Source organism: Struthio camelus, chromosome 2 (genome assembly GCF_040807025.1).
Source record: "Struthio camelus isolate bStrCam1 chromosome 2, bStrCam1.hap1, whole genome shotgun sequence".
Taxonomy (NCBI): domain Eukaryota; kingdom Metazoa; phylum Chordata; class Aves; order Struthioniformes; family Struthionidae; genus Struthio; species Struthio camelus.
This window is the reverse complement of record NC_090943.1, coordinates 91,102,785-91,130,596: the sequence shown is the minus strand read 5'-3', so window position 1 is coordinate 91,130,596 and position 27,812 is coordinate 91,102,785. Positions and strand designations below refer to the sequence as shown.

Sequence of the window (27,812 nt, the reverse complement as noted above, 5' to 3'; positions counted from 1 at the left end):
ACATCTTCAGCAATCAAATGGACCAAAGCACTAGGAACATCCGGAAGCAACCAGGTTCTCAAAAGGCAAACTGAGAATAAAAGATGATGGCATCTGATTTAAAAACAAACAAATAAAACATGAAAAAGGTACTGTAATGAGAGTATAGGATGTTTGAGTAAAGAATTGAGTATGGCGTAAAAGACAGAGTATAAAAAGCACTGGAATAAGAAATCATCATTTGACCAAGGACAAGAGACAAAATGCTTTCACTTAAAACCCTTCAGATTCATATCTGCCAGGCAGGCTGGAAAGCCCTTTTCATTCTCTTTTTGTGAGGGCTATACAGGACTGCATGGCCTGAGATATACAAGGGGAATAATTTTGCTGATGATGTGATCCTCAATTTATAGAATAGGCTGCCCAAACACTAGTTGGGCCTTTTAAGCATTTGAAGCTATGAATGCACACTCTGGTATCTCACACCTTTATTATACTCCTTTCAAAATCACAAGTGGGTTTTCCAGCCTAAAGTGCAAACATGCAGCAGCAGCTCGTCAGCTTTCAGGGATGGGGCAAGATATCATTTGGAAGGTGTCAATCTTTTCAACATTGCCTACAGCTTATCAACTCTTTTCCCTGTTGGGTTCCCCAACTGCTGCTGCCCTTCACTGTCATTAAACAGGGACAATGATACAAGAGTTTTTGTTCTGCACTGCAGCGTATAAGACTAGAAAGGTCACTTATTCTGTTGGCCCTTCTCTCTAGGGACAACTCGTCATCGGTTCTTAATGAGTATTTAGCAAAGCTGCAAACTAGGTATAAGCATCTCCATGTTCTGACCTGAGAGCTGCTCAACTCTTTTGTGGTAATGCAGTTTATTTGTTCCTCTTGCTAATATCTCAAAGCACAATTATAACAGGAATTCAAAAAGTTATGAAAGACAACTAGCTTTTTAATTTGTAAGGCACAAGAGACTGCTCTGTCAAGTTTGATCTTCTCTATACATAAGGGCTCTTGAATTTCATGTTCTTCCATCAAACTTCTTACTTTTCTTTGAACTACTCTTTCTCTGTAAGAAAGATACTGAATCTCACTTTGAAGACTCTAAGGAACTCAAAACCGTTAATGTTTCTGGCTAATAACTAATTTCCCTCACTTAAAAAAAAAAAAAAAAGGGCCTTGGTTGTAAATTGAATTTCTCCCGTTTGACTTACTGCAGTTGGGCTTCATTATGCCTTTGTCTGAAAGATTATCAAGCCCTCTCCAGCTGAACAGCAGTGATCATAACAAAATAGCATTGGTTAGACTTCTAGAATTACCTTCACAAAAGTTTGGAGATCTGTTAGTCAGTTCTCAATTTCTTAAGAAAAACCAGGACTATTTAAAGAACCTTTAAAGTATTTTTTTTTGTCCATTTATTTCAATATCTGTAATTTCTTTGTTACAGTAACTGTCATCCTTTTTTCCTCGCTGTTTTTAGATTGTGTGGTACAAACAGTACCCAGGAGACATAAGGCTTAATTTTGGTTGAAGCATCAGTGTTCACTTACTAAAAAGCGTAAAGGACTTAGAAAGCTTAGAAAGGACCCCAGACTTGTTGTGCATTAGCTCAGGTACTAAGAATTTTCTCTCTTATATGTATATCTGAGCAGACAATTAGGAGAGATTAAAAATGATTTTATTTAAAATACACCAGTTTAATGTATTTTATTACACTTCAGTGATAAGAAATGAAAATTCAAACCTTTGAAGTCTTGAACACCGTAAAGAACTGTACAAGTCATTTTGTTTAAGGAGACAGACTTTCTTATCACTGCAAATTTCCCACCATAACTGAGTAGTCAGTCACAGCATCCAAACGTGAGTCTTAAAGACTAGCTGGGAAAATCAGTTTGAGGTATCACTGATGATTTGCTTGGATTCAGAAAAAAAAGGAAACCAACAAGGGATGAAGCAGATTTACGTGTGTCTCTGACAAAACGCAAGATATGCAAGGGAAAAATAGGCTTGTAACTGAAAATAGAAGACTGACAGATTGTCCCTATCAGAATCTTCTTGCCTGATTTTAGACAGATCACTTTTTCATGCTTCCACATTCTCCCTGCAGTAAAATGTGGGTTGTTCACAATGTCCAGTGTTGTATGTAATGATTTTAACATGATTTGAGAGCTTTGGGTGTAATTTGCTCTATGTTAGTTTGTAGAAAGACTGAGGATTGTTCAACTGGAGTAAAGAGCAGCAAGCAAAATTCTGCAGCAAGCAAAATTCTGCAGCTTTGACACAGCTTGCTGCATTTAGAGGGTTGTTGGATGTCCTATTCCTAATCCAGATGCAGTGCCAGAAAATGTGCATGCTCTCAGGTATTGGTTATTATTCAGCTGAAAGGGTTAATGATAGTTAAATGACTAACTTACAGTGACTTTCAACAGGAATGCAATAAATCCCTAAAGGAATGCATGCCTCCCTGGAAATGTCTTCCCTAAATCCCCATGTTTCACTGAGAATTGTGCATACAATCCAAGAACATATAGTTTCTTTATTCCTTTTTTTCAAGTCAGAGCAAAATAGTTATAATGTCCTGACCTCACTGCATATCTCAAAGGCAGGTATGCGCACAGGAAGAGATACATACAGCATGCTTTATGTACCTTCACTGTTTAAACTTAATAATATTAACTGTTAAAATTAAAAGTTCTCCTTTTTGTCAGAAAAAAATATGGTACTCACTGAGTACCAATATTATATCTCATCTTTTAAGAATTCCACAGAAGAAAAAAAATATCAAATGTGCATTTTATGGCAGAATACTTTTGTGGATGATCTAAATATCTTTGAAGTAGTCTGAAGGTCTCCAATCCTGTACTGCATTACTGAATGAAAAAGAAACCCAAATAGTAGCAGATGACAGTAGGTAAACAGAAGAAAACTTTTTTTTTTTTCAGAAAAGAGCCATTTAATTTAATACATTCAACAAACATGCACTTCCATATCTAATAATTTCTTTTAGTATATATCCCTTAATCTCTAGATTATGTGATAAGTGTAGTTAGTGAAATCAGTTTTTTTATATGTCCAGCTTGGATCGCTTTTAGTTTCTCAGTGAGCTTATTTAAGAACATTTGCTTATGGTTTATCTACTATCAGAATTATCTTTGAAATCATTATTTGAAAAAAATCTTAACTGTGTCACTTATTTTCCTTGGATTCATGAACTAGAACTTTCAAAAATGCCCCCAGATCATATGGTGAGCAAACACAGCACCTTATCATATTAGATCATCCTTGCAATATTACATCACCTCTAATCTTTCATTTACCATGGATGCATAAGGTTACATGAAGAAATACTTGTTTAATTCAGTGAGAACCTCTGTTCTCCTGGTGGGAGGTGGGGAGAATATACATTGAAGATGAACTATAAATAAAAAAACACCCTTTGGCCTGATATCCACACGTTTTTTTACTGGGATATAGTTGAATAAAACATCAGGCTTCTTCAGGAAGTAACAGCTTCTTACTGCTCCCTGATGGATGCGCTTGAAAGCAAACGCTCATTCTTTGCTTACTGACAAAGGTGACCCCTCAATATTCTGAGCACTTGATGCTGACAATGAAATCCAGAGGTATGCGTATGAATTTTATATGCTATGTAAAAGTAGATGTGGCAGGGTGGAAAGTAGTGGGGTGGAGAAGAGATGATATAGACAGGCACTCAAACAAATGAGAACCTACATTCAGATTTAAACCCAAACTTTAACAAGAAGAAAATGAATTCTTATGCACAGATTTAGTTGAATCTTTAATCTAATTGCATTCCTCGATCATTTAGCTCTACAATTCAGAAGCTAGGGAAAGGAAAAATATCTCCATGCCTTCATGCATCTCAGCTTTGTTTCTAACCAAAGTTTGTGCAGTGCAAACTGATGAAGAACTGTGTGAGACAACAGATATAATCTAAAAGTCCACATATACAAATCCTATAACGACCCTCTTGAGGACGGTGACTCCACTAGGAATATGTTTATGGGAAATCTTAGCCGAGGCTGCCCTTGAGTAGATTTTTCTTTCAAATGAATATTCCTCAAAATACATTGTTTAGGGAATGATGGGATAGCTTTCATGGCTCAAGCACTGCAATAAAAGGATGTAGGCTCTGGAGGAAAGCCAGGCCAGAAAGGCAAGGAGGTGGAGTAGCAAAAAATCACCTCAGGTGCATGGAGCTTTGTTTTGGAACGGGTGACAAATCAGTCAAGAAATTACGGGTAAGATTCAGAGGACAGACCAACACGAGTGATGTCATGGTAGTCATCTGCTGTGGACTGCCTGGTCAAAAAGATGAAGTAAATTAAGCCTTCTTTAGACAGCTGGAGGAAGCCTCACGACTGCAGGTCATGGTGCTCATGAGGGACTTTAATCACCCTGATGTCTGCTGGAAGGGCAATGTGGCTGGATGCAAGCAACCCAGGAGGTGTCTGGAGAGTATCACAAGGTATTTTCTTGACACAGAGGACTGATGAGTTTACCAGTTGGACTGTTACTTATAAATAAGGAAGAATGGCTTGGGAATGTGAAAGTTGGTGACAATTTGCCCTCAGGCCTGAAATGGCCCTGAGCCTAGGAGCAGAATCTGGGGGTGGGGGAGTGGGAGCAGGGGAGGAGGTGTGAAGCATTTTGTCAACAGACAAAAATTAAATGAGGGGCCACTTAAGCAAATTTGACGTTCTCATGTCCATTGGAAAACATGATATGCATCCGAGGATGGTGAGGGAGTGGGTTGATATCATTATAAAGCTACTTTCTATAGTGTTTGGAAGGTCACAGTGATTGGGGAAGATTCCTGATGTCTGAAAAGAGGCAAGGTCACACGCATTCTCAAAAAGGGCAAGAAACAGGACCTTGCCAGTTTCAGCTCAGTTGCAGGGAGGGTTATGGAGCAAATTCTCTTGGAAGCCATTTCCAGGCACAGGAAGAAATGGGTGACTGGGAATTGCCTACATGGATTTACCAAGGGCAAATAGTGCTTAACCAACGTGATTGCCTTCTATGATGAGATGGATGGCCTTGTGAACAAGTAGAGAGCAGTGGGTGCTGCATGACTTTTGTAAGGCCTTTGGAACAGTTTCCCATAGTATCCATATAGACAGATAAATAGACAAATAAGATGAGTGGAAAATGGCTGGATAGTTGAGCTCAAAGGGCTGTGATCAGTGGTATGAATTACACCTGCTAGCTGATTACTAGTGATGTTCCTCAGGGGTTGATACTGGGATCAGTGCTGCTTAATGTCTTCATTAATGAATTGAATGTTGGAATGCACCCTCACCTACTTTGCAGATGATACAAAACTGGAGGGTGAGTGTGTGGGGAGCAGTCAATAGTGGGAGATTAGGGCTGCTACCTGGAGGGACCTCAACAACCTCAAGAACATCATGAAGTTCAACACAGTCAAATGCAAAGTCCTGCATCTGCCCTGGAATAACCCCATGCAGCAGTACAGGATGGACAGAAAACAGCTTCACAGTGAAGGATCTGGGGTTTCTGGCGGGCAGCAACCTGAACATGCATCAGCAGTGTGCCCTTGCAGAGAAGAAGATCAACTCTCTATTGGTCCATTTTAGCCAGAGTATAGCCAGCCATTTGAGGGAAGTGATTATTATCCTCCGTTCAGCGCATGCAATAAGGCAACTGGAATACTGCATCTAGTTTTGGCCCCTCTGTACAAGAACAATATACTGCAGTGAGTCTAAGGAAGAGTCACCAAGAGGGTCAGGGAGCTGGAGCACATGATATATGAGGAAAGGAGAGAGAAACAGTTTTGTTTAGCTTTGAGAAAGTTAAAGGAGAATCTTATTGCTGTCTACAACTATCTAATGGGAGCTGCACAGCAGACAGAGCTAGGTGCTTCTTGGAGATGCACAGTGATAGGATGAGAGCCAATGGACACAAGTTGCAACAAGGGAAATTCTGATTATATATTAGGAAGAAAAAGTCAGAGGAAAGGCGGTAGGTGCCTACAGAAGTTGTGGAGTCTCCATCCCTGGAGATACTCAAAACATGGCAGGACACAGCCCTAAGCAACCTGCTTGTGATTGGACCTGCTTTGAGCAAGGCTTTGGACCACATAACCTCCAGGGGTCTCTTCCAGCCTACGTTATTCTGTGATTCTATATAGCAAGAGTAATATTGAATCTCAGGCTCCAAGTAATAGTTTAGGATCCAACATTGCATGTGTAGGAATGAGGGTTTATTTTGACTAGAGAGCCTGGAATTTTCAGTGAGTCAACATGTACATCTATATTCCCTAAGTTATATCATATCTAGTATTTGTAGAATAAAAATTTTCTCTCTGAAGCAAGGTAATTGTTGCAATCCAAACAGTCCAAATCATCTAAAAGGAGATTTCTATATATTTTTTCTAATGTAAAAAATAAATATTTGCATGAGCTGGGTTTACCAGAGTGAGCAGCGTAGGTCCTGAGAGTCTTTATTACTTGGAAGTAACATAAGGCCCAAGCTCGCACCAGCTCACAATCATTTCAGATACACGTGAGAGTTTTCATGTGTAGGGCATTTACTTTCTGCCCTCAACCTCCTTGGAGGGTGTTATCACACACTTGTACAGGGTATTCTGCAGCAGCTGTAAGCAGCATTAACTTCGTGTTAAGCAACTGACCTGAAATGTGCAAAATCACAGAAAGACCATGGAATGGAAAGAAGCTATGAATGCTCTGACACCTTTGCTTACATGCCCTTTAAATCCACTGCCAGTGCTGCTGTCAACTTAATTGCAAAGGGTGCTACATAGGAGGAAGCATGTCATAGAGCCAAAGGTACAGTTACTCTGTTTGCTTCTATTTTCTATGGAGAACTTAACCTTTTATGAATGATCACATGATTCTAAACATAGAATTTTTACAAACAGCTTCTCTTACATTGATGTTGCCTTCCAACATGAAGGTATAACATGGGCAAAGTTGACAAACATGCTAAATAGTCTGAATGACAATTATGTGAGTTTGGGCAGGACATTAAAACTTCTTTGTTCCAACAGACCTCTAATGGTGCAACAACATGTGATATGAAGAGACAAAGGAAGAATGAGTGCCAGTTAGGTAACAACTCTATACAGAGCAGCCGCTCCACCTGAGTTCTTCAGGAAACCTTTGGCTCATCCTGCTCTGTACAGTATTGCATGTGCCAGTTGGGGATGGAAGGGCTCATCTTTGGATGATACGACTCCAAAATAAATAACTCTGAAAAGAAAACAATGGGAATGGCAGTTCCAGAAAAAAAGATTTGCTTAGCTATTTTTCCCCTTCTTTGATTTACCTTTTTACCTCTCACTCAGTATGTCTCTGCATATCACTTGCTATGTCTACAACGTTTATTGCTCCTGTTTTTTTGTGAAATTAGAAAAAGAGAGAGAAAGGACTGATACTCTTCCATCCTGCCTCCCTTCCTGAGGGTGATTCTCCACTTCATCCACCACCTCGGACTTTCACTATAACCATAAACTTTACTCAACCCTGAAATACGTGCAAGTGCATGCTGAGGTTTGTTTCACCCCATTAATGATGAAAAGAAATCACAGTCTGCATTAGCACATACGGATCAGCAGTAGCTGTTCACATCACAACACATTTTCAGTTTGTGTTTTGAAATGTTATGCTGACTGGCCATGGCTCTCAATCTGCTGCTGCCCCACTGTGAACTTATGTTCTCCAGTGAGGGAAACAGTAGCAAAAGCAAAGGGAGTCACAGAGGATAAGAATTTAATCTAATAAAGAGATTTCTCTAAGCTTTATAGTTTAATATTTTGGTGAGCGAACTGTAAACAACTAAGAGTGGAATAACAGTTTTCTTTGTCTTGAGCCTGAGATGAGGGATTTGTTTGAGGTGCTGCTACTGGCATGTTCTGTATTCATATTGCAGAATTAAAGCGAGGACTCTACTGTGCTATACAAACAAATAAGAAAAAGTTAAACACAGCTTCAAAGATCAGTGACCTAAGTAACCCAAAATAAAACACGGACTTCACCTGCAGGCACACCATGCTTTTGGGGAGAAAGATTAATAAGTTTGGTTGTTTTTCTATAACTAGAAGTCTCAGAGCACACGGTTCAAGAAGATACGCAGATGGCTGGCAAGGGAAGGAAGGATGATCTGTATAAAGATGTGGCCTAAAACGTAAGCACTGGTGTAAGTAAGTGGTTCATTAGTGTATGGAAAACAAAACGATTTAGTTCAGGACAGAAAAGATGAAAAATAAGAAAAGAATAATAGAGAGAAATCTTGGCTTGAGGGTCCCAATATTTGCTTGCTTTGTCTTCTCTAGGTAGACTGGAAGGAAGAGGAGGAGGTTATATGCCATTATACCATAATCTGCCATAATGTAGGAAATACTATTTGTTTGAGACAGATGGTTGCAGGGCTCTAATATTATGTAATATATTTGGGAACAAGGATGATGCTAAATAGATTCACAGTTATAAGAATCGTAAATACTAAACATGTTATGTTTCCTGCCATTTCATTTTCTGAATGACATTTGCCAATTCTGTCCATTTCTCATTATCTCTTTTCTTAGACCCCATATGACAGTTAGAAATTTGCAAGCTGTTTCTGGATTCTCTTCCTGGGCCTCTAACCTCTTAGCTGTCCTGTCCCTCATTTCAGTTATCTCTGTTCCACAGAGACCAACAGTACAGAGAACTTCTATCAATGCCAGTAGATCTTTCAAACAGGAATATAAGACAAGTGTGTGTATGTGTGTGCAATTCAATATGGGAATGAAGGGCAGTTGAGAAAGTCAAGTGGTGGAACATAAAATACGGATGATGGATGAGGAATAAAAGAAGTGCAGATGCGCCAGGGTGTTTGTTTTGCCTTTTACAAGAATGACAAGTATCCCGCTTGTTGAAGCAAAGGGCATGTGCCCTAATCATCTGAACAGGAGGGCAGAGGCCAGGAATCTTGATTTCAAAATTTCTAATTTTTAGCTGTATGTAGGCCATTTAGCTTCCTTAGAAATCAGTTTCCTCATCCGTAAAAGGCTGGTGCTAATGCTTCCTTCACCACAGAATTAAACTTACCATTGTAATTAACTAATACTGGCACATGTAAAGAACTGTCTGACTTTCCTGTCAGGAACAAGGGCAGGAGTGTCACTAACGGTCCACAGAAGCCGTGAACCCCGCAAAGAGAGAACTGCCTCTGCAGAGGAGCACACAGACAGCCATCAGTACCCTTTGGGGACCACAGCGCTCTGCCACAGATAGTTTGCCAGAGGGAGCCTACATCTAGAAAAGTGCAAAGGTTTAGTCCCTCTCCTTCTGTATGGCAAAGGATGTAGAAACCCTCTGAGAGGCACAGCACAAAACCAAATTTTATGTGCACATTCCGCTGCGCAAGAAGAACAGCGAGGGCTTGCTGGGAACAGGGGCGCCAGCCCAGACCCTGATGTTGGCTATGGGCAGCGCTGCAGCCACAGAGTAGCTCAGATTGACTGGCGAATCCTAGAGGTGACTGATGGCTCTCTTCAGTTTTGCTTTGAACCACTCCAAGGCCAGGCATTGTTCAGGACTGAGAGGTCATACAGTGACTTAAAGCCTGTCTCTTGGGCTGCTAGTTCTCTTGGAAGCAGAGTGCAGAATCTAGCCCTATAGAAGTGATATTCTGAACACTGAGAAAAACTGGAAACCCTTTGGAATAGGCTCACTGAATAAATAGAAGTCACAGATATAAATTTTATTTTTAAGCCTCACTAAGATAACAAATAGTAACTGTATTTGGAGCAGGAAACCAAAAACATCAGGAGTATATCACAGCGCAAGGTAGAAGGAAGAGAAAGTAAATGCTGAGGAGGTGTTTGCCAACAGGATTGCATAGTGTATGTTAAAAGCGCAGGTGCAAATAGTCACTTTAGTTTGACCTTTCACATCTTGCTTTTTTTTGAGAACAATAGTTTTGATGATAAGGACAGAATGCTAGCCTACTAAATTTCTGAGAGAAAGGGAAGATTTCTCTTACTCGTTATCCTGTCATCCAGCTAAGATATGATAACTTCTAACTGCTGGAGTACTGCTGGAGTATGTGACCCATTATTGCCTGAAATGCTGAAAATACATGGACTATATTATATAGTAATAACTTTTTTTTTGTTTAAACAGCCTTTTGTGTGTGCTTACAGTCAAATATCTTTTCTCTCTGTAAGTGACTTAGTCTCACCACTTTTAACGGTTTGGAGAGATTCTAGCTTTTGTTGGATTTGATTCTGGTGAAATATCCTGCAGGGGACTGTTCTCCTTACCTTCAAAACAGCTGTATCCAGAAGTAAAATCATTGAAAAGAAAGAAAAAAAGTACCTGAAAGTATCTTGCTATGCCATTCAGTTCATCTCCTCCTCACCCAAAGCCCCGCAGAGGAGAACCTATCTTTACATATGGTTCTTTTGACACCAAAGAAACTAAACAAAAGGATTCTGGTTTTGCCCCAAGTAATGCAGTATCCCTTCTGCTTTGCAAGACCACATAGCAGAAGGACTTTGACTTTATCTTCCTTGAAAGATGGAGTTGTCAGCAGAGAATGATTGTTTATGATGGGACGTACAGGTAGTAACATCAGATAGCTTATAGGCAAGCACACTGCTTGAATTATATGAATATCAATAAGATATAGCAAAAATGAAAAGTGTGTCTCGAAATTTCCTTCCAGTGCCAGACAGAGCGTGACAAAACTGTTCTACTGTTGTCCCTGATGTTATCAGGAAAGCAAGATGTTGCTTTCCACTGGAGGCTACCAGAAGCTATTTCTGGGTTAATGAATAAGATTGAAGATTTGTTCAGACCTTTCTTTAGTCTGAAAGGAAGATGCATCCTATTCCTTTATTTAACAGTGACTTGTAAGTTTGTGGTCTGACAAGATCACTCAGTGATGGATGCCAGTACATGGATTTTATGTAGCCAATGGGATGGCTGTGTAAAGACATCAACTGCATACAAATGGAGAGATAGGGTTACTGTGCTGATATATTCTGAACACCTCTAGGGAACATAGTGTATATTTCTGTATATAGTTGCACTACCACTTCGCTGTTTACCTGGGATTTGGAGACGCATTAACCCTAGCCCTTTAAAATCCTATTAAGCAGGCACTGGTACAAGCAGATCTTTTTAGAAACCTAACTCAAATGTTCCAGATTTTTGCTGCACAGTAGTGCCGGGCATTTCTCTACTTTGATGCCCACGTAATCCTTTTATTTTATTTTGGGATTGAGTCCCTGCCAAGTGCCATAATTTCTGAACCAGAAGAAAAGGTATCTTCAGGTTAAAATGTCACTGTGCTCGTCAATCACACTCCAATGAATAGCTGCAGTTCATAAGATATTCAGCAGCACAATGAATAATTCCAGTCTAGAACTTTTCTGCAAGTTTTTTATATTGTTATGTTTGAGACTAACCAACACTGGAGGTGTTACATTCTGTTTTTCTTCTAAGACTTCATTTTTGAAAATACACTGAAATTCACGAGTACAAGAACTGGAAAACAAAATAGTGGATCTGGTGTCAGAACCACTGCGTGCTATCAGTTTGTATTGATAACATTGGAAGTTTCTTCTTCTCATCACCTGCACATGTGATATGGCAGCATACCTGGGCTGGTACTGAAATATCCAACATACAAAACTGGACCACCTTTTAATAGTTTATGGTGTCCATAGGTACCAAATAAGGGCTACTTTGTTTCATATGTGCTTATACAGTTAGCACCTGAAGGACATTCATTGGATATACTTTCTGAAGTACATTGGACATGCAGTACCTAGCACAATAATGCTCTGGTCCATTACTCAGATACTACTTCAGCACTGTCTTCAGTAGTCCCCTGAAATCTACCGCTGTTTGATATCTTCAGAGAGATCACCTTTCTTTTATTATCTCAAACCTAAATTAATTTTTCTTCTCCCTTCCTCCCTTCCTCCCGTCCTCTCCAAGAATACTGTGACGCAAATTTGTTTTTCTAGTATAAACGGTTATTCCAACTGTAATTTGAGCGGTTATAGAAATAATGTTGTTGGAATATTTTACAATGGAATTTTTTAATCTCAAATTTTGATATAGATATTTGAATTAAACAGATGTTAATAAATTAACAGAAAAAAAAGTAACAATTGTTATTGTTGACCACTTATGTGGAATCATTTTTTATAACTCTGATGTTAATGCCCACTGGTTTCAACTACTGAACACGAAAAACAAGAACCAGATCTGACTGCATTAGCAGTCAGACATAAGCAAAACTCCCTTTTACTTAGATATGTTGCTAAGGTTGTTAGTGATTTTCTTGTTTACTTTTCTTTATGATAGAACAAAAATACTATAACCAAATTTTCTTATCTTGGTCAGCTCATATTTAAAGTTAACATCCTCTGAGAGAAAATATGCTTAATAAACATGTTCATTATCCTCATTTGCCCACACCAATCAAGTTTAATTGTTCAGTTAAATTGCCTGGTTACCTCAATTTAGAGACATCCAGCTATTTCTGTCATTAATCCTCACACCAATACTCAACTTTCTCTAATAATAAACGGCTTCTCTTTCATGCCTCTTGGCTAATTGTTCAATTACAAGGGTGTGAGCAGTTCTGGCATTTGAAAGACATGTGAAAGGCCACTTGCAAATAGCCCAGGGACACAGAATCAATGACATTTATGCATTATGTGTCGTTTCTATGCTTTGTACTAGTGAATGTATTAAAGAGCCAACAGGCAGAAGAGTAACTCTTCAAAATAATATTATGGTCTTCCACATTTTTTTCTCTCTCAGTGATTCCAGTTCAAACTTTCTTGGTTTTTCTGGTCCAGCTAGACCATTTTTAACTACCTCTCAGCAAACTCATCGTGAGGTAATATTTGCTTTCCCATCAATCCCTCTGAAGTCAGTAGCTTCTACTCAAATTCAACAGTGGAGAGAATAGGGGGCCTGGGATTTTAACAGCCTTAATGTCATAGCATAAATGACAGGCTGTGGAACTCATCTCAGCACCCCATGCTTTATCTTTGGGGAGAGAGCTCCCTGTTTTTCCTGCCCCCCAAGAAGTGTGTGAAATAGGAGAGTGGGTGGCAGACCACCTTTCAGCCTTTCAGTTTGTATTCTTTTTTCTCCTAGACTCCGTATTTCTTACCTATTTTTTTTTCCCTTCACCATCTCATCTTCTGCTTTATTATTCTCTCTTTAGGTAACCTTTCTTCCTGACTTTATCCTCTAGCCCCATTTGATTTCCCTTTCCACTCCTCTATCTTGATTTTTCTGTGCAAAGTTTCCTCTCAGTCCACCTCTGTCTTCCTAGTTCTTCCCTCTTACTCTCTCCTGACTCTTTTTCCTACCCACTTCTTCTCTCTCTATTTCTCCTCTCTGAAGACTCTCTGCCTTTGGCTTTTTCTTGTAGATTGGGCTCAATGGTACTCTTCATGAATGTTGATTATCCTGGTTGGAGCTCTGTGAGTATTGTACCAGCTGAGTAGCTCTTCATTTGAATCATGCCTTGCAGTCTTTTAGTAGGAAAGGAGTGTCACATCCAACTTTGACTGACAGCTGATTGGCAGGCAAGAAAAGTAGCCATCATCTCTCATAGGAATGCTCAGAACCTTGCAGAAGGAGATAAATGCCAAACCATTGGGATCTTCAGCCTTTGCTAAGAGGCTTGAAAGATCAAACTAGATCAGACACAATTCCATTTTAGATTGGAAAACTAAGCTTTTGGACGTAACCACAGTTGCATTAGCTCTTCAGTTCACATAAAGGTTGTTGTCTGCATGGGACACTGCTGCTCAGGGAGGTAGCTATTCTCAGAGTTGTGCTTTTTTTTTTTAACAGACCTTTTCTAACTGTTATCATGCTTTGAGCATAGAAATGTTCAGAGATTTGTTGCTTCCCAATGCATAAGCACAGCGTGCTTCAACTCTGCCTAAGAGCATGGATTGTGTTACTATGATCGCATTACAGAGTCTTAAGTGGCATCACAAAACCTCATCAGAAAATGGTTGCAGCGCTAGTATCTGCAGTGGGGAATGAGAAATGAAATGGATGAGATAAACCTCAACAAAATACTGGCACTGTGAATCCTAAATATCTTGGACCAAACCCTCTTCTAGTCCATATGGTTGAACTCTACCAAAATTAATGAGCATAAGGGAAAAGGCAGATCAAATTTTAAAGCTAAGAATCCGGTCTAGAATATCCTCCTATAATTGAACTGCATTATTTCCAGACAAAAATGAAAGGAAAATCTTTAAAATGATTGTATGTGATTGGCCATGGGACTCACAGGTTGAACTAGGAACTTTACCTTCCCTGCTGTTGATTACAATTTGAAGCTGAAGTATGCAAACCTTTTGCCCACTGAAGCTGGACAGGAAGAAATGAGCACTAACAGTTGTAGTAAACATCATTCATACCTACTTGTTATTGCTGACTTTCTAATGCTTTTGAAATCAAAAGGTATACGTGTCTAAAAGAGTCTTACCTTGCCAACATATTGGTAGTCGGTCCCTGTATATTCCTCCAATAAAAAGAACTGATTCCACATCCAGCTCCTTTTGGAACGATTGAAGTCTTTCCTGCTGTTTCCAGACAATACCAAAACCTTTTCCTTTTCTGGGAAGCCACTAGTCCTTTTGGACAACAAAGTTAAGAAAGTTTGGTGGGGCTGACCAGCCCAAAACAGCAGCCAGAAGCAATGGTAAGTTCTCATCACGGCAGCACAAGGAGGTGCAAATAATGACTTATTTTCTTGTCCTCAGACTAACCTACTTTACTGTACGGAATCCAGTCTCATGCCTTCTTCTTTCTTTAAATAGTTTTTGCAGTCTCAAAGGATATCTGAAAAGAAAAATGACAGCATTTTAAGGATTTTCAAAGGTACTTAATCATTACAGCAAATAATTCCAAAAAGTAGAAGAGTAATAGCAATTGTTGAAAAGCTAGGCTTTCTGGCTCAAAAACATTCCAAGTGGTCCTTCAAATGATCAAAGTGAATCTGTATTGAGTAGGAGGAAGTATTCCTGATCTTTATTTTTTTCCTTCACCTCTATTTACTCCCATTCCTGGATTAATGCACACTAGATATTTCTCTTTTTACATCTGGACTTAGGGATATAACTGATTAGATAGTGACTGGGGATATGGATGGGGTTACATTACAACATCTAAGAAGGGCTAGCAAGAGTGCACATTGCCTTCCCAGGAGGTATTAGGTTGTTATAGTTATGGGCTGAAGAGCCTGGACTTACTTAAATGGCTCCAGGATTTTTATTTCAAATTTAAGAATTTTGCCTTTGATTTCATTTGAGAAAGATCAGGTAAATGGCTTAGTGAAATAAATGTACATATTTGTCAATATCTTCTATATTGATATGTCAATATCAATATAGATGTCTAAGAGCTGTTTGAGACTGTGTAGGACGTTAAGTGAACAATTTGATTTTCTGAGTTACCTACTGCCAGAGTTTTATAGTGAGTATATGATCTTAAACTACATAGTTATATATGCAAATATTTTAGTTAATAGCTTTTAAAAACAAAACCTTGCAGCTAATTCATCTTTATCTATGGGTTCTTCATAGCTACTGTTTCCTACTATTATTTATATGAAATATCTGGACACAAACAAAATAATTATGAAAATGATCCCAATCTCTGAAGATTGCAAGAATTTCATCAGGAACAAAGCTATACAAACAGTACCATACTGTGATTTTGACTATTCTATTTGAAAAAAAAAATTGAAATCTTCCATTCAGGAAGAAGATACGATACTATGTGTCTCAGGTGGCCAATCATGCAAAAATGCTTAATGAACAGCTTTAGAACACTTTTTACGTCTGAAGAAATTAAAATTAGTGTACAGAAACATTCAACAACATATAAGAATATTTTTCATAGATACTTTGTTCAATTATTAGTCCAAACAGATTAATACTCTTGAAGAAGGATCATATATTTGATTTGCATTTTGTTTTGCACAGATGCTCTTTGGAAAAGGTTTTTTTTTTTTTTAATTATCCTCTTCAAAAACTATAAATCATTCTGAAACAGCTCAAAATTCAGTGCAGCAGCTATCAATGTTTGTAAATAGAAATTGCTGACTTCCAACCAAATCCAGAAGAGAAATTTTTCGCTTTGTTTTCTGTTGTAAACATTTTGCACAGTACTATTAGAATTATACTCTATATCAAAGACCAAATTCTTTGCTATATAAGGTGTCTCTAGTTTTTTAAAGGTCAGGGAGAATTTAGCCTGTGAGCTACACTGATGGAGTTAAAGCATTTACAGTGCCTCAGGTTAGCCACTCTTCTGGTTGTCATTGTTCTTAATAATAAATTATATAAATAACCTCAAGTCTCTTACAGTTGCTCTTACTAAATCATTTTCTATAAAGAAGTACCACATAGCTGTTAGATGGATAGTAATGGAACAGGGCTGTCCAAACAATATCGTTTTACTGGTTCTCAAGGTAAAATACAGTAAAAAGGTAACTTCTGGGGAAGGAGGAATCCATTTTTCAACATTAGGAGGAAGAGTGGAATAGGCACAATTCTTTCTGAAGCAGTGTAGTCTCCTGAGCAAAGGGAAAGTTTGCACTTAGCTCTCATTAACAACCATGAGTCATCTGTAGGTAAAAAAACGACTTTGTCCTGTAGTCTATGGGAACTGTGTCCGTTTAAGGCTTTGAGTGTTGTGAGACAGCTGTATACGAACACAGGCACCCACACATGCATATGTCAGTAGGTACATACACGCACACACACACAGACACACACACGCACACACACATGCACACACAGATGTAACAGTAAGTACAGACCCACTGCCCAGTGTGCTTTTCCCTTAGAAACAAGAAGACCTTCACAGAGGAGAGTGGGAGAAAAAATGAGCAGAATAGAAAAAGCCAAAGTGACTGAGCTTTATAATGTATACAGCAGTTGCATTCAAGGTGATTAATGGAGCACCAGTAAATAAATGTGCAGGTAGTTAGAGGGGGACATGGGCAGAGTCAGGCACCAGGCTACAGAGAACTGAGCTTGGTTTAACTCTCCCCGTTTTCATATTATCTGTTCCCTTTCTCCTGTATCCTTAGGGTCTCCTCATTTACGGCTCTGCCAACATCCGCTCTTCTAAACCCCCAGCTCCGAGCGGAGTCTGTTCTGGTGGGTATGTTCTCTGTTGTGATATGAAAGAGGAGATTATGTCTCGCACAGTATTTTTGACTTGCATTTTATTGTCAGGCTGCTTTGGGGCGAGGCTGCAGCCTGCCCAGGTGAGTTAATTAGTGCCCTGGGCAGTGGCAGCCCTGGCGAGGTGCCATTTAACAGCAGGCCTGTCATGATATTTGCTCTGAGTGTAGATGTGAAAAGACTGATGAGACATTAGTGCTGGCTGTGCGCGCATGGCTCGCCTTATTGGGGAGGCAGGGTCTGAGGTAGGGGGCAGAGCATATGGGCAAACCTATTATTTTGCTATTAGTGAAGTCCGCATGGATTGCTGAGGCGTGATGGAGCGAAAATCATCACTCGACAGGCACCCCCAGCGTTCGTCTCATTACCCCTACGGACAAATCCCACAGTGGGGCTCAATACCTGTGCTCCCGTACATAACGTTTCCTCAGCAGTACTGCCTAGAGCAGAATTGCCTGCTGTAATGGGTGGGTGTGTGCCAGCCTTTTAAAGGATCAGCCCTTTAAATGCCAGTTGCCAGAAAACAATTAGTCCTGCGGGGGAATTTTCTGCACTTGAAGTCAGCTATATTTCACAGCTCTGATGTCATGGGAGAGGTCTTATAGTGGCTTATGCTGAAATATAGCTCTTGAGAATGATATCATAGCTGTATAGCCTTTTGTTCTCCTCTGCTGAGATGTGCCCAAAATGCTGAACTAAGGGCACAATCCTGAAATATCCTTCTTGCCTGGGCAGTCTTCACGCAGCAGCAGACCATCTGTGCCCCAGTAGCTTCCGTGGGAGCACCAAGAGAGCAGACACACTTTTACAGATCTGGGTTTAAGTGGGCAATAGAGGCAAGCACAAGCTGAACTCCAGGATGGTTTTGCCCTATAGGCGCTGAAAAGTATTTTACGGGTCAGAGTGGTACATTCAGTTGAGTGAATAAAGAGGATGGGAGCAGTGCACTCTGTGCTAAGGCTTTTGTAAAGAGTGAGCGCCGGTGGTTGTTAGCTGCCATTTTGTGCGTCAGTTCCAATGGCTTATGCTCCAGAGAGGTCTCTGCAGCGTAATCATATCTCTCTTGCAGTCACTGTATTTACTCCTTTTTGAAAACAATTCATTCACAAGGAACATTTTTTTTTCTTTAAACGGAGGTGGGTAAAGTATAACTCAGGAGACCTTTTGCTTAGTGGGGAGGGATGGGGCTAAAATTTCTTTTTCTTCTGCAAATCGTGCAAAGACAGGCAATGAGACAAAAGAGTCACTGTAACCATCCCACTTTTCTCAGTTATCAGCCGGGCAGCTGGTGGGAGATCTAACTGTATTAATGAACTAAAATGTGAAAACAATTTTATTGTATGCTCAAATATGTAGCAAATCTAGGCTTTTCATGGGAGCAGAAGGAAACTGCATACCCAAATTTAAAAAAAAAAATCCCAGTCTAACTTTTGGTATGATGACTGTTAACATAAAAGCAATGTCACTTGCAGTCAAAGAACTGTCTTCATTGTGACAAGTCATAGATTTAAAGTTTATGTTCATGCCTCTCTGAAGGATCGAAACCTCAGACAATTACTTAATCACTATCAATATCAACGTACCTCAAATTTTTTTCCCCTAGGTGATGATATTCATAGTCAACCTTTCAATTCACCCTCTCTGCCCGTATCTTGTATGCTGAATGTTAATATAGATAATGCCTTGATGCCATCAATGTGAGAATTCAATGCAAATTTACCTGCTTGCTGAGAGATACTTAATTATTTCAACCATAAGTCAAAGAAGAAATACCTCTGTTAAAGTCTCTCCTGTTAATTAGGGAGCACTGCTTGGGCATGGCTTTCCCTGCTCAAACTGCCATGGAATCGGGTGCAGGTTCTTGAAATAGGGAATTACAAAGAGGTTCCGTCCTGGCTAGTACTTACAGTTATGGGCTATCATGTTATCTCTGGATGGTGGTTAAATAACACTGAACCAGTAAAGACAGTTTCTATCAGAGTCTTCAGGGAGGAGATAGAAAACATTTCTGATGCATTCCCTTCTGTTCACTGCCCCCCACCCAGTAGACTCTCAGAGGAATATGCTTTATAAATTGTCCTACACTTTGGTCTTGAGCATCGTTTCTTTTCAAATCCCATGCATTCATTTACTTTTCTCTATAAATGCATATGCCTCAGACATTATGGGCTGCTTATGATTTGATTTTGAATATTTTCTGAATAGATCAACAATAATCCGTGCCTTTAAAACTTCTGTACAGAAATGCCAGTATAATAATAATTGTTTATTCTCTTGTCATCATTTCATTGTTTGAGAACTGGGTACAAAGCTTCACACTTTGGGATTAAGGACCATTAGTGCACTGGAATTAACATTAATTGTATTGCAAGATTCAGTAATCCACAGTTATTGTCACACTGAGAATGAATGAAGAGGTAAAAATTAATAGACTATATGGCATATGTTTAGGAAACAGAGCATGGGAAATGTTACTGATATACCCTGAGTGAGTGTAGTCTGGATCTGAACACTCATCTAATATGAATAGCTAGGGTTTTTTTTTGTTTTTTTTTTCTGATTCATGCGAAACAATAAACAGTATTCCTCACCATGGAGACTACTTAGACTCTTGTTTAAAAAAAAAAAAAAAAAAAAGAGGGCAGAGTACTGACCCTGCTGTTTCATTCAAGCAGTATTACACTGTGGATGCACCTATGTATATGCCTCTACTGCTCCAAAGTCAAGCCTGATTTATGGTCAGTGGTGGAAAGATGCAGACTATGTTCTGGCTTCATCAACAACTGCATCACATAAAGTGTCTACCAGTGCCTGTGGAAGAGAAGGGGAGTTCTGTCAGGGAGGCTTTAATTCATATTTACTTTTTATAGCAGATAAAAGATGAGGGAATGCAATAAAAATATTTTGATATCATATCTCCTAGATGCTCTATTCAGACTGCTTTCCCAGCCAGCATCAAGTGAGTTTGCCAGACAAATTGACCCTGCATAAATCCCTAGCAGTTCTATAGAGCACACTGTCAGCCACAGTAGCCTGACTGCAGGCTTTTCAGCATCGTGCTGTCCCCATGCAGGAGGTGGAAATCCCAGTCCCACAGTGAGAACATGCATGTGAGACCTGCTCTCAGGACTATCATGGTCCTGCTGAAAGTACCTTTCCCGGCTGTGGCATCAGGTACAAGTGTTTAATCTGTCAAGTCAGAGAGCAAGGAAGGCATCAACACTTTATTGTCAATGCCTAAGGAACGAAGGGAAGGGAAAAGGGTTAACAGAAGGGCAGGGCGTTGTATCATGGCAAAATACTGAGTATTAGGTTCAGTGCATAAGATGTGACAGACAGTGATTGCAAATGAAGTGTGCTAGGCAAGGATCTGGTGCTTATTTGCTTGGATTTTACCTTGCTGCAAAGCTATGTCAAAGAAGCAATATCTGACTCCCTAAGAGAACTCAAACGATCCGCAGGAGCCAGGACCCTGAGCTGTCCTTGGGTCATGCTCACAAACATGAAGTATGCCATTCTGCTACTCTAAACACAAACTGTAAGACAAAACTTAAGACCGTAAGGAAAATCTGCAGAAAAATTACTTTCTTCCCATAGGGAAAGGTCGAAGTAGCAATAGTTACACAGAGAAAATAAAGTATTCCAGCTAACCTTAAAAATTGAGCCTTCCAAATTTATCCTGTTCATTTACTTTCAGTGTTATATTCATGTAGCCAAATATATCATATTGATGCATCTTCATATGTAATATAGAATTTCTTGCTGGATATTTTCAGTAATAACTAAGTTTCATTTACTCAAAAGCTGTAACAATACAGACTTGTCCATAATTGACTTGGACTTAAAAGGCAGTTCTTGAGTTTGAGCTTACTTTACAATTATGTCTCTCTTGTGACCAGTCAGATCTGAAAGTCTCCATCTAATAATTTTCTCAAGTGTGAATTAGCTTTCACAGCTCTGAAATCCAAATGCCCTTTTTCCTTCATCGTCCATGAGACATTCCTTTGTAAATATCAGGCATAAAACAAAAAAAGTCAATTTCTTTAGAGTCAAGATAGCTGATGAAATTTTAAACCTCTGATGTTCACCTTTTTTTTATATATATCTTTGTTATTTAAACCCATATGCTCTAGTGATCATTTCTGTAAACGCCCTTCAGAAATCACAAAGCACAACGGGGTCAAGAGAGAATTTAAACCAAAAGATTTGTGGTTTTAAAATAGAGGTACTTTCTGAAGACATCAAGCACACAATGTAATTGCAGCCAGCAGTGGTTGATTATAGTGTCTTTCAAAGTCATTTTTTTATTCAGTTCTCTCAGCAGGAAAAAAGGCCCAGAACTATAAAAATAACCGAATGCAGCAGAAATGTTAAGATAACTACTACCTCCATCCTGCATTGGGATCTATTAGGATGGCCCTCATGAACAATGCCACTGCTATAACCTTAGTGGACCTCAAAGCACACAAACACCAGTCATCATAAAAGCACACACTGACAAAAGAAAGTGAGAAGTATATCTTTTTATTTAGTGACTGGATGACCGTGGAAAAGGTGACTGTATGACTCTGTAGGATTTTTCAGTAGCTGGTGAACGGACCGATGGTTTGGTTTATCTGGTCTTGCACATTCTGATTTCTTTCACCTGTCATTTGAAAAGAGCCTTATTTTCATTTTTGTTTCTGAGCTGCCCCTCTAAGTGTCTGTATTTAGCCAAACTGGAAGCGTATCTTTTATCCACTGTGCATAACAATCTAAAAATATAAGACATAGGAAGGACAGAAAAAAGAAAATCTTGTTTCCATCATATAGTGGTATTAAGTTACTTATTTGCGGTCATACCAGTATGTCTGTGTTATGGTTGGAACCTGGACTTAAATTTCCTGAGTCCAGTATATTAATCACACAGTTATTTTTCATCCTTTTGGATAGCGACATCAATCAAGACATAACATCTGTGCTTTAATCACCATGGTTAGCCTTTGCTGCACACACTGGGTAGGGTGCTGCACATTAGTGTGCACTGGAGGGTGTATGGATGGGCAATATTGCAGCAGGAACATCTAGGAAAGGATCTGATGTTCCCTGAGTGTGCAGGCAAGGGCAGCGACTCCAGCAACCTTACACAGGTGCCATAGGCTATTCATGTTCTCCACAACCAGCTACATGGAGAGGGTGCAGAGGAGGAAGAGCAGATGCTAGCTCTATCTGGTCCTGTCTTTTTAGTGAGCTAGTTCTGCACAGCATTAGCAGGAAGCAGGATCTGGACTTCCTGAAGGCTTCCAGCTTTTTTAAACTTTTGCCGGTGAGGTGGGGACAGGCCTCCATGGTATTTCATTGTCCCCCTGCAGAGAGAATCATTCTGCTAATACTGCTCTGTAATCTAAAAATAAGGACTAGCAGGTAATGCAGAAGAATACTGTAAATTACATTATATTGTTACTTGAGGAAGAGAGGACTAAAACACTTAAGAAATCAACTTCATTTACTAGTAAAACAAATCGGTAGCGCTTCTACAACTGGGCATATCTGGTAAATGGTTCTTTTTATTCCTAATCAATACTTTGTAGGCAGAGAGTAGCAGATGTGGACCAAATGGAAAACCAGTTCAATTTGCAAAGGGTCTGTAGCAGGACCAAAAACATCCTTGAAGGTCTGAAAATACTGTAGGAAAACCTCATTGCAGTACTTGGTGGAAGTTTGCAGTTTTACCATCCTGTTGTGAAAGTTACTGTTGTTTTCAGATATGTAATAAGCAACTACCATACTTGCATATGTTTTCAAAAGGTTGGGTTTTTATGTACCCCAAAGGAGAGAAAGATAGGGAATTAGGCTTCTTTTAAGCAGGAGTATCATCAAAGAAAACATCAGTCTACTTCATGCATTGAAATCTGATAGCTGAAAAAGGAACATAGCCTTCTTATACAGTTAATAGAGAGAGGATCCTCTGCAGGATGACAGGAAGTGCCTAAGGCATTTTGTCTCCACTGAGGGAACCCAGATAGTTTGAATACCTCTTCCTCTGTTTCTCTGTAGGCTCTGGTACTCAAAAATCTTATAGATAGGATCCTAGAAGTGCTTAACTCCTTAATGCTAGTAGTGAGACTTCATGGTTTGCTTTTTCCATGAAGACTCAGCCTAGAGTTTAGTAGGCACCTGCCGCCATGCCATCAATGAAGAGTCACCTACAAGGTCCCACAAGCTTCTTTGACAGGAATATTTTGATTGTGCTTTGGGCAGTGTATCTTATTGTCAAACATGATATTAATTGCTAACATCATGATTTATATCCTATACAGGAAACCCAGAGACTGAGGTAACAGAATTGTTATAATAAGTAGCATAACAGAGGGCTAGGAGGTAAGCAGAGTTCACCTATTTCTAATTTAGCCATATTAAAGTTTAAACACTTCATACGTACAAAATTTTTTTTTCTATTTTTTATTTACCACTATAAGTTCATATTTCTGAGAGAGCCACATCCTACATGTGACTACTACTCTGTCTTTTTTTAGTGTCCCTAATCTTTTCTGCCAGTCTTTTGCATTTCTGGCTTATAGGGACTTCTCTCCCTGCTGCCCCCATTCTCACCATGCCCCATTTCATCTTTGGTAGAGCTAGCAGTTGCCTTTCTTAGCAGTTTTCCATTTAGCAGCTGCTGTTTGCTTCTTTCTCTCTGCTAGAGGCTCAGTGCTCACTATATTTTTCTTTACTTCTCGACAGAAACGTATGGTAATTACCCATGAAGTCAGGTGAAAACAATAGGTAGATGGGACATAATGGATTGCACCTGGGGAGGATAGAAATAGCTAAACTTTGGCTTTGTGTTTGATCATCAAGGACTTTCTCGTTTCTCATGGGCTTTGATGGTCATTTACCACCGTGAAATCGATGCAAACTGCTGTCCAATCAGAATTGTCTGTAATGCTAGGCTTATTGTGGGCAAGTGAACTCCATTTGTGCAAATGTACTCCAACAGGAGCAATCAACTGGAAAATAGAGGAATGCCCATTAAAACACATTTCATTACAAATGGACTATTAAAAGAACTGTAGATTGGTAGGTCATGTCTCTCTTTCTGATGAAACAGTCTCTTATTTCTTTGATCCTGATAGTAACAGGCTGTACTAGAAGGCCACGGCTTCTTTAAAAGCCTCTTAATATTACTGCTATTAATCACACAGCTTAAGAAAGCACAGCAAAAGACAGGAGAGCTAATGTAGATCTTCTGGCCTCCCTTAACAGACCTTTTGATCCTGCATAGGATCTTTTTAAGGGTCTAGAAGATCTTACATACCTTCTCAGGCAGGATGGCAGAGAGCAGAAAAGCCCACAGCAAGTCCTTCTGGGCTCTCCTCAGGGCTAGCATTAAAGAAGCTGCAGCACTGAGAAGGACTGAACAACTCCTGAATTACTTCAGAGTAGTGAGGTCTGGATAATGACTGCCAAATTGGGCATAAGGCACGCTTGCTGTTTACCCAGGGTGAATAAATACCATGCCATTATGGCAGGGATGTTCTAGCAGTCTGACCACTAGGACTTTCTTGTCCTTACAGGATGATACTTATTCATCCTACAGCTACAGTCACCATACAGCCAGAAACACCTAAACCCCCTAACACTACCCTATACGGGAAATCTGCTTGCTGCTTCAAGTGAGGCAATGAACTTCTCCGTTTCACTGTAATTCCAGCAGTCATGACTCATTACTTTACCGGTTTTGTAAACAGTGAATGATGCTTCTGAAACTCTTGAGTTTCTTGAATAGGAAACATGCCTTGCTTTTCAAATTACTAGTCTAAGAGGTGGTTTTCTTCTTAGAAAGGGGCCTTTTAATATGTTTTTTGTTTGTAATGTTATGTTTCTTATGATATGAAAATGTATAAAAAGAGCAACATTACTTGTTACTGAATAACTTTTAAAGTATTTAATAATGCCACTTATGTCACTGGTTCTTTAGAAAGCCTTAATGAGTTCTTTAATTATGAATATTGAGGAAATACGAATTGTGTGATTTCTTGCATTCTTTGTACACACAGCTCTGTGTGTGCACACACCATTAACATCAAAGACTATACACATGACTAACCTCCCTCCATGTGTTAATGAAGCATGCTACTCTGGCTATTGAAACCGATGATAAAGTTCCTTTCAGTGGTATGTGATCAGACCCTTATAAACATGTTGTTTCTTATGAGTAAAAATGTCTGGGAAAGATTCTGATCTGACTTAAAACAATCTGTGTTCATAGTATTGTTAAATTCTTTGCAATTATATGTATAATATTTTTGGAATATAAAAAGAGTTTATATATATATTTTTAATTCTGTTCCAGCCAGACTCTTTGCTACCGCTTTCCAGAGAAGGGAGGGGGGAGTCATACTGCAACTCTTAAGTACTTTGTTAATGCTAAATAACTATGTGATCATCATATGCAGCAAACTGGGGATTAGAAACTTCTAGGACAGCTCTGCTCTTACATTTCAGACAACTGAAGAAGCTAATCCTAAATCTTCAAAATGCATGATGCAAGTGGTTGTTCTCTGTTCAAGATTCAGTGGAACATTAGTCTGTGCAAACCACTGAAAATTGGAAAATTGGCGTTCTTTGCTCACTAAAGTTATATTTTTAATTCTGAGTTAATTCCATGGAGTAGCCAGGACTGATAGCCAAGATCAAAAAAAAAAAAAAAAGAAAAAAAATGAAGCTATTTGAGGGAGTATAATTAAAAGAAACTTTTTTGCATAATTTATACTTTCATGCCTGTAAGAAGATGTTTCTCTTTAAAAAACAAACCAATACTATTCCGGACAAGAGAGACTTCCTTCTTATTTCAGAAGTTCTTTTTTGGCTAAAAGGTACTCCACTATGACATATCAGCTTATGTAACTATGTAACATAAATCTCAATCAAACCAAAAATTAATCCATGCTAACATTTAATCCCTCAAATAACTGTTGTTAGACTAGCAGGTGCAGTTAGCACTCAGCAAGCTAATTCCAGTTAAAAGTGAAACTTGACCAACCAAGGTGTCACTACAATCTCTGACACATTAGAAAGCAACAAGTCTTTTTTTCTTCCATTATTAGAAAGATTACTCTATATGTCTTCAGTCTTGGCTCAAAAAAATATTAATTTCTCTGGTGCTCTTCTTATACAGAACACTAAAAAGAAACAACTGACTTTGGCCTTGTTGAAACTGATAAGAATTTTATCTCATAAGAGCCAGAGATTCACTCTGAATTTTTTTAAATGTTTCTTAAATTGCTTCTTTCAATAATCTTCTTATTGCTAAAATTTCTGTTAATCTGTTTTTTAATGACTATAGATGAAGACACTGGAGCTTAAACGTCAAAAGAAGTGGCCAAATATTTACTGACTGCATCTAGAATGAAATCTGTGTCTTTGCAACAAAATATGCATCTAATCAAATCTCAGACATTCCTAAAAAATGCACTTGTGTGCACTCATAAGTGCACTCCACTCCAGAACCTTAAATATTGCATGCATTTCTAGTGCATTATGACTGTCATCAACTTAGGCTGTATACTTCTGGAGAGATGAAAGCCTCCTTCCTGTCAAGGTCACTTTGCTTTGATCCCAAAGTCCTCCCACTTTCTGCTTTCCCATTCACTTCTCACCTCTAATTATAGGCAAACTGATATAAGCCGAAAATTGTCAGATTGCCCTGCAGGCAAACATGAGTGTTTATTCACCTGGCTGAGGTACTTACATAGTCTCAATTACCAAGGTATCTGATCACTTAGTGATATTAACTGTATGTATCTTCAGAGTCTTTTTGTGAGAATGGCAAAGTTATCATTCCTGAAAACGGTAACAGAATGAACCCAAAGAGCAAACCTTCAAAGGCATTTAGACACCTAACTCATATTGCAGTCAAGTCTATGGAATTTAAGCCTTTTATCCCATGATGTTTTAGTCATAATTAAAAAAAAAACAGGAGATAATATAGCCACCTAAATATCTGAGGAATCATTAAAAGCCAAACATGAACAAACTCATGTGTACGCACACGCACATATGTATTTTTCTCATTATTCTGCAAGATTTCATATATTTCTACTCAATTCTGAACAACTTCGTTTTTAAAGATCTTTCCCTAAATAACTTAAAAAACGTTTACTGATATGTGATACTTGTCACCTGCTGGAAGAAGACAGTTTCAAAACAGAATAAAAATTACACGAGCAGTTTATTAGCTCCATCTCTACATTATCTGTTTAATGATGTTGTAATGAAATGCTGTGTTTTTAGTTACATAACCAATCCATAAATTATCTGTTTCAGACCAGAAACTAGATTCTTCTTTAAGGCTGCTGCAGCTTAGCAACAAGGCAGGTGTTAGGAATGTGCAGGTAACGCAAGGGGAAGTTTACCCTGGAGTCATGAGGCTCTGCTTCCCCACACCCCATAATCCCTAAACAATACCCTTTCTTCTGATTTACTGCAGGTTATTTTACAGTGCAGGTTATATGCAGACTTATTTTCAAATAAGGGCACTTATAAAGCAGTAGAGATTATCCAAGATTCAGGCTGACTGTGAAAAAATACGGTATTTCATTACATGGGCAAT

At 39.0% G+C, this 27,812-nt stretch overlaps 1 protein-coding gene across 1 annotated transcript in view; it reads right to left on the bottom strand.

Annotated features, from left to right (window-relative positions):
• Window positions 1–27,812, bottom strand: part of LOC104140628 (cadherin-6) — a 106,806-nt gene that overhangs the window by 39,415 nt on the left and 39,579 nt on the right. The window contains exon 2 of the mRNA XM_068931509.1: window positions 14,509–14,864. Coding sequence (XP_068787610.1) covers window positions 14,509–14,736 — 228 coding nt within the window. The 5' untranslated portion in view covers window positions 14,737–14,864. The remainder of the gene's footprint in view (window positions 1–14,508; window positions 14,865–27,812) is intronic.